Here is an 11,775-nt window from a genome sequence, read left to right on the forward strand (position 1 = left end):
GGGATCACCAAAGTCAGAAGAAGTTATTGTCTGGGAAGCATGAAGGTCAGGGGAGAAACAAAGCTATTAGGATTCATTCTCAGGGCACCAAAATGTAACATGAATCCATCCTATAGATGATGAGATATTTCAATCTGGACAAAGCAGTGAAGTGTATGACCTAAGGATTGTTGGTTGTGGGGAAGCAAAAGAGGGAAGGGCAGCCGTAAGGAAGAGAAGAAAGAAAATAAAACAAAAGTCGGAGAGGACATAAATGCAGCAATAAAGAACAGAAAGAGAGGAGAGGGGGCAGGGGAGTTGAAACAGAGGGGTAGAGTTTCAGAAAAGTTAAAGAAGAGGTGGAAGAGTAGTAAAAAAGAGAAATTTAGGTAGAAGAGAAAAATAAGAAAAAGTGGAAAGGAGGGAGGTAGTGCCAAGAGGTTTAAACATCTTGACAGGGTAAACAGAGAGGGCATCAAGGGGCTGCTGAGCACATTAATAAGGGAGAGAGGTGGAGGAGATGGAAAAAAAACTATCCATTCTTAATATTATTCAGCCATAAGCTTGGCAGCATGAGACGAGATAATAGTGCTGATGGTGTACTTCACTGAGCTTACATAAGGCACTGCAGCAGCATGGTGGATCAGTCAGTGGTGGTCTGTGTGTGTATATATATATATATATATATATATTCTATACAGCTGTGGGCAGACACATTCTGTAGATATGGATCATAGTGCTGAACACAGCACTACACTACATCACTTATATGTTGTTTACACCCACTTTTCTTTATCTGGAGGACTTCCCGGTGTGAGTAGACCCTACAGAGGTAGCTAGAATAAATGAAGAGTTTTGAACCAGAATGAGACATCAGATCTTTAAGAAAAAGTAATAGCTAGTCTTGCAAGATTAGTACAACAAATGACCTATTTAGACAAATGACACCATAGAGAGACCAGGGCTGGATTCAAACCAAAAATACTACAGATCTGTGATAAATGCCTTTTAGTCAATAGGAATCAACCCGTTTTTTCAACAGAGGATTAATCTGTATTTTTTTTCAAGGACAAAATGCCAAACTTCTGGCTTCTCAAAGTATATTTACTGCTCTTCTTAGTCTTGTTTGATAGTAAACTGAAGATCTGTTGGACTGTTGGTCAGACAAAATATGCAATATGAATATGTCAACTTACAGCCATACTGTCTAAGATTCATTCAAATTCAAAATTCTTCAAAAGACAGTGTTCTCTGCTCTCCTTATATTTTAGATTGAAGTAAACAAAACTCAGAATCTGACCAAGTAGCCTATTCAATGCCAACTTGACGCTAGAGCCGAAGCAATCAGTCAATCAACGAAAAAAAATGATCTGCTAAACTATTTTGATAATTGATTAATCATTTAAGTAATTACTACGTACTATTTTTGATACTTAATGCTACAGACACAGTTTGGTCAGTATTCAAAAAGTACTGAGCTTCAATATTCAGCCCTACTCACAATAATAATGATTTGGTGTATGACTACTCGTGCTCTCCTATTCCTAACTAGAGTTATCTGGATATAATGACAATATTCATTTCTCATTTCACAGAACAGGTGAACAGTCAAACTACTCTACTGCAATGTGGCTTTTCAGACCAGGAAATCACAATCGCATGGTATTTGATACAAAAAATCCCACATGATATAAATCTCAGGACATGATATCATATTGAAGTTCTACTTCAGGTAAAGTTTATTTTCCATAAAATCAATTGTGCTTTTTAAATGTTAAAACAAGGAGGTCCAAAACATAGCCACATTCACACCAGAGAATCTGTTGCACATTTCAGGCTCTTCAAGTACCCGAGCCCAGTTCTCCTCTTCCTTATTAATACCAGCCTTCAGGTTGGTTGTTATGAACTCTTGATCTCCACCCAACCAGGTAAACTCTCCGTGCACCATTATACTGTAATTACCTCTGCCCTGCGTTCTCTCTACATAAACAAGCACAGTAATTTCTGTGCTGAGAAATAAAGTGCAACCAGAGCAGTGTAGCGTGGCTAGCACTGCTGCCTCCATATATCACAGCAAACAAAACCGCAGCCATATTTCAGCCGCTGCCAGCCAGCTTCATCCCCCTGGAGCCTCTGGGTTATAATTCATGGCAAACTCCAAAAGCCACTGAAGCCTGAGACTCACTCCCACCTCTGTGTGTTATCCCCGGCGACGCTTAAGGTTGTAACCACGACAACCAGGGCAGCAGAGGGAAGCACTGACCAAGAGATGAATCCCTGGAGAGAGGAGAGAGGGGTGGTCTGCTTGGGATGGCTGGGGAGGAGGGGGGTGGTATCATTTAACTCACCATAGGCTAGGTCTGTGAAAGACCTCCTTGTTACACAAACACACACAGAATTAACCACGAGCATCTGTTAGACTCTTACAGCATGCCATGGCAGGCCTGAAACAAACATGCATACCCACACTCATCCACAAACCACTTACACCCACCCCCCCAGTATTGTCATGGCAACCACAGCATGCCTTAGTTTCCAGCTGCCATAGAAACATCAAAAAGGCCAAACAGTTCATTCAAACACACATAAACACTTATTTTGTCCGGCTCTTGTACGCTCGTCCTTTTAAATAACTTTTAAAACCCAGCCACACGTTTCAATAAATGTCTATAAATAACCTGTGACATCTAAGCAGAACTTCAACCAACAGCCCAGTATCTTTAACTGGTCATATAGTCCTGTGATTAAACAGGACTAACATATCAGAAGTGAGCCAATATAAGAAATTAAATACAACACATGCCCAAAAGTATGTGGACATACAGTACAAACATTTCCAAGTCATGGACATTAACATGCTGCTGTAACAGCCTCCACTCTTCAAGGAAGGCTTTCAACAAGGCGCTTGGAGCTTGGCTGCAGGGATTTTCTCCCTTTCAGCCACAAGAGCACTAGTGAGGTTGGGCACTGATGTTGGGTGATAAGTCCTGGCCCACAGTCGGCGTTCCAGTTCATCCTAAAGGTGTTTGATGGGGTTGAGGTCAGGGATCTGTGCAGGCCAGTCATGTATTTAATCAACACACTCAGAGAACCATTTCTTTATGGACCTTGAGCATTGGGGACATTGTCATGTTGAAACAGGACAGGGTCTTTCACAGACTGGTGCCACAAAGTTGGAAGCACAATAATAATGTCTAAAAATGTTTCATTAATGGAGCTACACTTGAGCTGAAACGATTAGTTGATTAACCAATTAGTCAATCGACAATAGGTCACCTTTCAAGATGAAATGCCACACATTCATTGGTTCCAGTTTCTGAAATGAGAGGACTTAAGATTAAATCGAATATTTCTAGGTGTTGGACTGTTGGACATGGAAAATATGTTATTTGAAGACGTCACATTCAGCTTTGGGAAGTTTTGATACCCATTTTTCACTATGTTCTGACATTTGACACACTTAATTGCTAATCAATTGAGAAAATAGGCTAATTGGAAGAAAAATCACTGATGAAAACCGTTATTTGCTGCCCTAACCTAAACCATGAAAACAGCCTCAGCGCACAAATACTGTCTACATTTAGTGCATTAATGTACAGTATAAAAAATGATTTTTACATTACAGGTAAATCCATTGATTTATCTCAATACAGATTTTCATATCATCCAACCCTATTTAACTGACAAATTTTTTAATAATCAATTAATCATTTCAAGTCATTAATCAAGAAAAATGTTTACTGGTCACAATTTTCTAACGTTTTATCGACAATTTTGATAATTAAGTAATCTTTTGAGTAATTTTTCAAGCAAAATGTCAAATATTCTCGGGGGAGTAAATATACTTTTATCGGAAGTGACATCACTTGAGGCAGTTTAGCAGATTTCACGGAGCTCCCTCTGGAGCCACAAGAGGTTTTATACAACTTTTTTCTCACATGCAGTAGTTCTCCCCAGGACCCATAAACACACTTTGATGTGTAAAAGTGGTGGAGTTCCCCTTTAAAGGCAGACCACTGCGTCTAACAACGGCAAAGCGGCATCAACAAGCCAGCATGGCGCCCAGATAGCTCTAGTTAGCCCAGCGCAGCTTAGTGTGTGAGTGTGTGTGTGTCAGTGGAGAGTAGAAAAGAGACTGAGCTCTGGAGAACAGCAACAGTAGATGAGGTGTCTACCTTAATCCCCCTTTAGTCTTCTTATTTCCCCATGGCCACTGCATTGTGATGCAGAATCACTCAGCCACCTCCCCAAGCGTATGTGCGTGCTTGCACACGAGTGTGTGTGTGTGTGTGTGTGTACGTACACCCCATTAATCAAGTACTTTGCCTTGATGCAGTATCCGGTCAATTCAGCACCTCTCCGTCTCATTCCCTCTGTCTCTCTTTTTGTCTTTCTTTCTTCCTCCCTCTCAGTTTCCGTCCTTTCATCTCTGTAGCTTTCTGTCTTTTTCTCTTTCTCTCCAGATCCCTGTTTGCTTGCTAAGCCTCATTAACAATTAATTACCAATCAGCTAGTCAAGTCACCCCTGGACCGCTGGGCTTCTCAATGATTCATTACTCAGGGTTACACAACACTGCGACGCATAAACACACTGACGCGCCGACACACACACAAACAAACACACTCAAGCTCTGTCCCTCTCTGTCTCTGTGGGTGTTTCACATGAGAACACACAGACTTTGCAGACATGGAAACACACACACACACACACACACACACACACACACAAACACACGCACACACACACACACACACACACACACATACACATACACATTCATTAAGGCAAACATATGGACACATGAAAACACTCCCCTCACATGCACACACCTGCACACATACATGGTGCCTGTATCTAATCACAATGTCCTCATTAAAAAGAGATGCATGAAAACTGATTGAGCTGGAAATGCTATGCATACAAGGGTCCCAAAAATTACTTCAATGTCAACTTGAAGGATTTTTTTCAATGACTTTCAAAGTCCTGTATGCTAAAATTGGAGAATTTAGAGCAGGCATATTTTAAGATAAGACATGACATTAATTAAAAAAAAGACACCACATACTAGACCTCTTTACTTCATGATCCTATTATGTCCAGAAATCCTGATGAAATCCTTCATTTCAGAATTGCTGCTGTATCAGCCCGAACATCCATCACAGTGTTTTTCCTCTGGATGTTGATTTTAGGCCCACAGAGCTGAGGCACGATGATGAATTTGGGTGCTAGATTTTTAAATTAGAAAAAGAACTTTCAAGGGCATCTGTTCATTTTCATTAATTTTCAAAAGACAAAAGTTTAAAGACCTTTCTGGTCTAATCCACAAATTTAAATTTAACAGCGGAAACCAAAGACCAAAGACTTTTGAACCTGTCTATAGCCACATTTTTTACAGAATAAGTATTCAGTGCTGATTGTCTAAACCCCCACTCTCAATTCCCAACAGAATGCAGAAATCTACAGCTGAAGGATTATTTCTAATATCAAAATTGCATTCTTGCATCTTAACAAGCTGTAGCAACTAAGTTTACGCTGGCGAATGTTGCCTGCACTACTTCTACTTATTTTATTTGGTTGTAGTTAATCAGTGTTAATTCTTGAGTTGGCCAAACAACAAAGGGGAAACTCTCGTCTGTTGCCTGGTTAATAAACACTGCTGGTGTCTCTCACACTTGGACTAAATGTGGGCTACTTCTGTAAATGGCCAAAAGTTTTCTAAAGGTCATTAGCCAAGTTTACTTAGAACTAGAAAACAAATAAGGTACAATGTACTGTATTTAATACTATGTAGTCCACAAGTACAGGCCTATAGTTTAATTTATAGAAGAAAATCGCAAAAACAATATTGGTCAAAATAATAGCAATAAAATATTTTTCAGAATCATTTGGCCTTTTTGGAAATCCTTTTTGACCCCCTATGCTGTCAAAACGTAACTGAGCAACACCTCAGCTTGACCTCAGGTCAGAGGAGGACTGTGCTTTTGTTGAAGTTTAGCATCGGTCTGCTGCGAACTGCCTCAGCTCTGTGGACATGACACAGGAGAAACAGCCTGAAGCACAGTGTGGATTTACTGCCTTGCTCAGGGGTCCTGCTGTTGGCTGCTGAAGAAGTGCAAGGTTTTTATTTCTTTCTCAGATTTTCCCAGCTGGATTCAAAACAGCAACCTTCCTCTGACCTTAAAGCTTCTACTGCTTCTCAAAGGGACATTTTATCGGTGCCTCCACACCCCATGAGCCGCTAAAGCTAATTGTACACATCGACCAGCCCAAATAAAGCTGTGGACCAGTCTGCCACGCCGATGCCTTTGGATAACTTTGCTGGTGTTTCTCTTTATTTCTTCAGCAACTCCACAGGTTTCAAAAGTACATCCCTCCCAGTGTGGTAAATTACATTTGTCAATTTAAAGCGCTGCACAAACTCTGCCTTCACCTCTGCAGACATTGATACAGCTACAACATCATGTTTTTGTGTGTGAGTGCTGGGGTTTACTCTGTGTGTGTGTAAATTAGAGAGGGGAGATGTGGAGTGGGTGACCTTGGGACAGTAATGCACAAGCAAGACTGATGATGTGTTAAACTGTACACACAGACACACACACACACACACACACACACACACACACACACACAATATCAATATGTCACGGCCTGTGTTGTCCAATGTCATTCACAGTGCTCTGTTGTTTTGCTTAGGTTGTCAAATGATCCCTGAACTCTTTAGAAGCACAGGAGCAAGACAAGAAAACCGACCACAAGGTTCAAGAAAGTTTTGAAAAGCGAGAAATAAAGTGCACGTCTCCAATTTTTTTTTTTTACATTTTAGCAGTGAAGCTAAAACAATCACTCAATTAATCACTTAATCCATCAAAAGAAAATCGATGTTGGTAATCAGTCACTTTTTAAGCAAAAACGCCAAAAATCCATCGGCACCAGCCCCTCAGACGTAATATTTTCTGGTTATTTTAGCCTTTTGCGATAGTAAACTGAATATATTATATTTTAATTTTTTTGTGTTGATGGACAAAACAATCAGTTTGAAGACATCACCTCCAGCTCTGGGAAATTGTGATGGAACTTTTTTCACTATATCTTAAAATTTAAAAATGTTATATACAATTAATCAAGATAATAATCAGATTCATAAATAATGAAAATAATTGTGAGTTTCAGTCTAAAATGCAGTTTAAGTGCGGAATTTATATAAAACCTCTTTCATTTGTGGCCTTACGTAAGACAGGTTGACTAAAACTATTATTACTACTAACTAATATTCTTATTTACTGCAGAGGACTTGGACACACACACACACACACACACACACACACACACACACGGAAGTTGCCAGTGCAACCTATTGCCGGCCACTGAGCAGCTCCAGTGGAGCAGGTGCAGATTCAGCGCCGCGTTCAAGGGCATCTCAACAGCAGTGATGGATGGATGAGTGCCTCTGGTTCAGTTTATCCATTCAGATCCCCATCGTCATCCCAGGAATTCAAACTGGTGACTTTGATCTCTCAGTTCATGACGCATTTTCAAATTGACTATAGTTAGAGATCCGGGAATGTGTGCACAACAAGTCAGCAAGCTAAAGTGAGAATTAAAGCTTGTTGGCTCAAACTGCCTGCTGCCTGATAGATTCTGTTTGTTTTTTGGGGAAGGAGCCAAGTAAGGTGATATACAAGTAAGGTGATATGCTGGTGCTCGGTAGCAAAGTATTTGTACGTTTTTTTGCTGCCAAGTCGCATTTTGGCAACACATGAAAATCTGTGGCACCTGAATCACCTGAGTGCACATGGTTGGTGCAAACTATTTATACTGCGTTTCAAAAGGAGGGATAGTTGTGAAAATGCATGCACTTTCCTTTTTTTTTTTTAACAACGGCACTTTCCATCACATTGTGACCTGAGCTGAACAGTGCAACAACATAGCCCCCCCCCCACCCCCCCCACCCCACCCCCTGCTGGTCACTGAGCAGCTCCACTGAGATGTCAACTGCTGACGGTGCTCATGTTGGAGATGAAACAATTCAACGCATGATACTAATCTTATCATTTATTTATCAAGAAAAAACACCAAACATGCTGGTTCTGGCTTCTCAGATGTGAGCATTTGCTGCTTCTTTATGTTTCATATCAGAGTAAGCCAAATTGTCAGGCAAAACAACAACAACAATAATAAATAATAATAAAAATAATAATAATAACTGCAACTGCTGCCCCAACAAGAAACATTAGGAGCTCTGGGATAATGAAATGTTATCAAATCTATTCTGTCTTGTTTGTATGATCCATGTGGCATGTTTGTTAAACACATACATTTTCTTTACCCCTGGTTAGTCTCCAGGCACAGCTGACCTCACAGACTGAAAGGTCAAATGTGTGAGATAAATACTTTGTCTTCCACAGCACAGGTTGTTGCAGGAATTCCAACATAATCAATACAATGTTTACCATGAGTGAATTAAGGCTAATCTGTGTTGTTATTAAGGGCACTTTGTCTGCATAGTAGCCCGTTTGCTTGAACTCACAACCAAATGGTAGACAGCCGTACTGAACTACTCATGTATGTCAAACTTGATCCACAAACTCGTGAGAATACCAACCAGAGATGTGGAACAGCAGGAGGTAGTCTCCTGAATTACAAACGACCCGGAGCTACAGTATCTGTTCAGCTGCACAGTTTACATTTCAACTCGCAGATCCTGTCAGGGCAGCGATGATGTCGATGCTGATCTGTCTGAAAACAGACTCAAAACCCCGAGCAGGCTGGACTGAGGCCAGTTTCTCGAAGATCACCACAAATCCAGGCGCTGCGCGCCAGAAGCCATATGACGCACACCTGTAACGGGTCCTCTGATCATAAACTGAAATGCAAACAACGAAATCACGCATGCAAAGCTGCGTTTGATTTAAAGACGAGTAATCACATGTGGAGGCTCGGTTGGTAGCGGTGGACCGGGGGGGTGGTGTCGCTTACTGGGGCTGCAATGATGCCAAAGACTATCATAATGAGGGTAAAATATACGCCACAGATGATACGCACGCAAATGGCGCGCAATTGCAAGGCAGAATAGAGGTGAGTGTGTTTCATGCGGCGGCATGTGAATATCCAAGGCAACTTAACGGTGAATTGGTGGTCGCCTCTTCGTCTATCCGCGGTACAATCCACCACAGAGACACCTGCGTGCGGATACGCAGTCCAGTCCCTCTTCCCCACTCCTCTCAGACTGTGGCGGTGTCATTGTCGCAAGTGGCAACTAATTAAAGAGGTAAAGAAAAAAACCGCGCTCACCTCTTTGGTGTTCACGATGCCTTTGACGTATTTCCCGAGGACTGAGTCCACGCAGAAGACGCTGGACAGCACAGCCAGGCACAGGAGTCTCTCCCCGACCCTCACCTCCATCTTTCTCTCTCCCCTGCTGTCGCTCGTCTGCTCTCCGGGATCTCTGAAGCCTGTCTCTGAGCGGGAGCGCGCACGGAGGAAACGGCTCGAGCACAGAGCGCGAGCGAGGGTGAGGGGGAAGAGCCGGGCGCGTTCACGCTGGTCAATGCATGTGGCCCCCCCTCCAGCAGTTGAAGCTGGATTGTGGGTGGTGTGTGTGGTTGGTTGGGGGGGGGGGTGTTAGAGTGCGCGCTCCCGGTTCCGCTCGTGCTTTGAGAATGCGACACGTCCACACATTAAAAATGCCATCGCTGATTGCAATCATGTTTTCATTAGAGGTCACACACCTCTAACGAAGTTGCACTGAGACAGATGATGCCCGGCCTCTTGGCTCAAATTATTATATCACTAATCAGCAGGATATATAGCTACAGAGGTATACTGTAGGCTGTCAATAGGGACAGGATCTAATTGTGTTACTGCTGAATTCCCTTGAAATATTGTACTTTTTTTCCTCTGTCCATGCGAAAACAGCAGTGGAGGAAGTGTAGCACAATGTAAAATACTCGGTTACAAATGTAATCCTTGCATTCAAAATGTAATTTCTTTTAAAGAGCAGAAATGTCAGCAAAATGTACTTGCCATGCAGAATGTCCACTTTACTAGTATTATATTATACTATATTATTAGCTCTTAGTGTTGTAGCTGGTCAAAGTGGAGCTAATTTTTACTTGCAGCTATACTATCAGGTAGCTTAATCCATACAAAGCATCATATTTATGTTTTTTGTGTTAAATTTGCAAAGTAACCGTAGCTGTCAGATAAATATAGTGGAGTGAAATGTACAATATTTGCCTCAGAAATGTGGTGGAGTAGAAGTAAAAAGTGGCATCAAATGGAAATACAAGTACCTAGTTTTGTTTCATTTCGTTTCTTTATTTACGCATATAAAACATTTGAAAAAGATACAATATATAATTTGCAAGGGAATGTGAAGGAGAATTACATTAAAACCCTCCAGGGACTTGAAAAGTGTCATTCTCCAAGCAGCATGTTACAGGAAATAATTACAGCTATGAAGTATGTAGGCTATCTATCTATAATTTTAGACATAGTAAAAAAACGGGGACATAGTTTAGCATAGTACTCAACAACAACACATGTCATAAACACCCACCTGTTACACTAGTATAATGAATCAGTCATAGTTATAAGACACACACACATATCAAAACACTCATTCATAATGCATGCAAGTATACACAAACACTATGATTAACAGACTAAGAGCATATACTCATGTGATATCATAACACGAGAAAGACAAAGGAGAAAATAAACACTAATAATGACTAAAAGAGAAGAACAGGCTATATTTATGATAGGCCTTTAGACTTGTATGGCAAAAAGAAAATATTGGGTGGACCCAGTTTATATAGGCAGTCCATATGGAAAATATTGGTTGGTTAGAAGAAGTGAGGAAGAAGTCGTTCAGGGCTCTTTTAAACTGCAGTGAAGACAAATTCAAAAATTGTAAAGGTAGAGAAATCTGTCTCAGTATAATATACTAAACTGAGATTGGGAAGTGCGGGGATGAGGTGGTCTAAGGAGACAAGAGCTACATGTGGAATAAGTATGAAATTGCTAATTGTTTGCAAATATGTCACGAAAAAAAGGGGGGAAGGGCAAATAACACAATCTGGAGATCTGCTTGAACACGGAGGACACCTAATTGAAGAAATAGAGGCTGAGAGGAATGTCTTAATGAGTATTAGCCCGAGCTATATTACAATAATTAATATGAACGATTGAAAAATATAACATAGTGGCTACCTCAGTGTTGATCAAGTGACGGGTTTTGCCTAGTATAACAATACTCTTGGCTATTTTCGTGGTTATGGCCCTGATATGAGGTTTCCAAGATAAGGATTCATCAAGCAGGAATCGTGTAGAACGCACTTTAGTTATGTGGGATGTTATGTTACAAAAAGATTAATCTTGTTTTATTTTAATTTTTAATGATATATGCAAATAGACAGCTTATGAAGCTCTTCACTTAAAGAAGGCGCCAGGATCTTCATGTAAATAGAAGACACTTGTGTCATCTGCCTCAAAAGTGTACTTGCAGTGCTTGGTTACTTTCCACCTCTGTGTAGAGACACAATGATAAATGAGTAATATCACAGAGAGCTCTCTGCATTGCCTATTTTTTTGGATTTGATCTGACACTTTACACTATACGTTTACCAAAGGTCAACCTTGTAATTGACCTTTCCCCAAATCCTGACTGAATCAAGATGTTGGTAAAAATTCAATTACGAGTTGTTTTGGTATTCACAAATGCAATCATAAATCATAATCTTTACAAAAAAATCTACAGCAATCAGATATAGGAAGAATATCTGTCCAGCTAG

General features: G+C 40.7%; 1 protein-coding gene across 1 annotated transcript in view; it reads right to left on the minus strand.

Annotated features, from left to right (window-relative positions):
* tmem145 (transmembrane protein 145) overlaps positions 1-9,382 on the minus strand; it is a 32,278-nt gene extending 22,896 nt beyond the window's left edge. Inside the window, exon 1 of the mRNA XM_070912574.1 lies at positions 9,272-9,382. Within this exon, the coding sequence (XP_070768675.1) occupies positions 9,272-9,382 (111 nt within the window). The remainder of the gene's footprint in view (positions 1-9,271) is intronic.
* Positions 9,383-11,775: the final 2,393 nt, after the last annotated feature.

The sequence above is a fragment of the Enoplosus armatus genome, chromosome 9, assembly GCF_043641665.1.
Source record: "Enoplosus armatus isolate fEnoArm2 chromosome 9, fEnoArm2.hap1, whole genome shotgun sequence".
In the NCBI taxonomy this organism is placed as follows: domain Eukaryota; kingdom Metazoa; phylum Chordata; class Actinopteri; order Centrarchiformes; family Enoplosidae; genus Enoplosus; species Enoplosus armatus.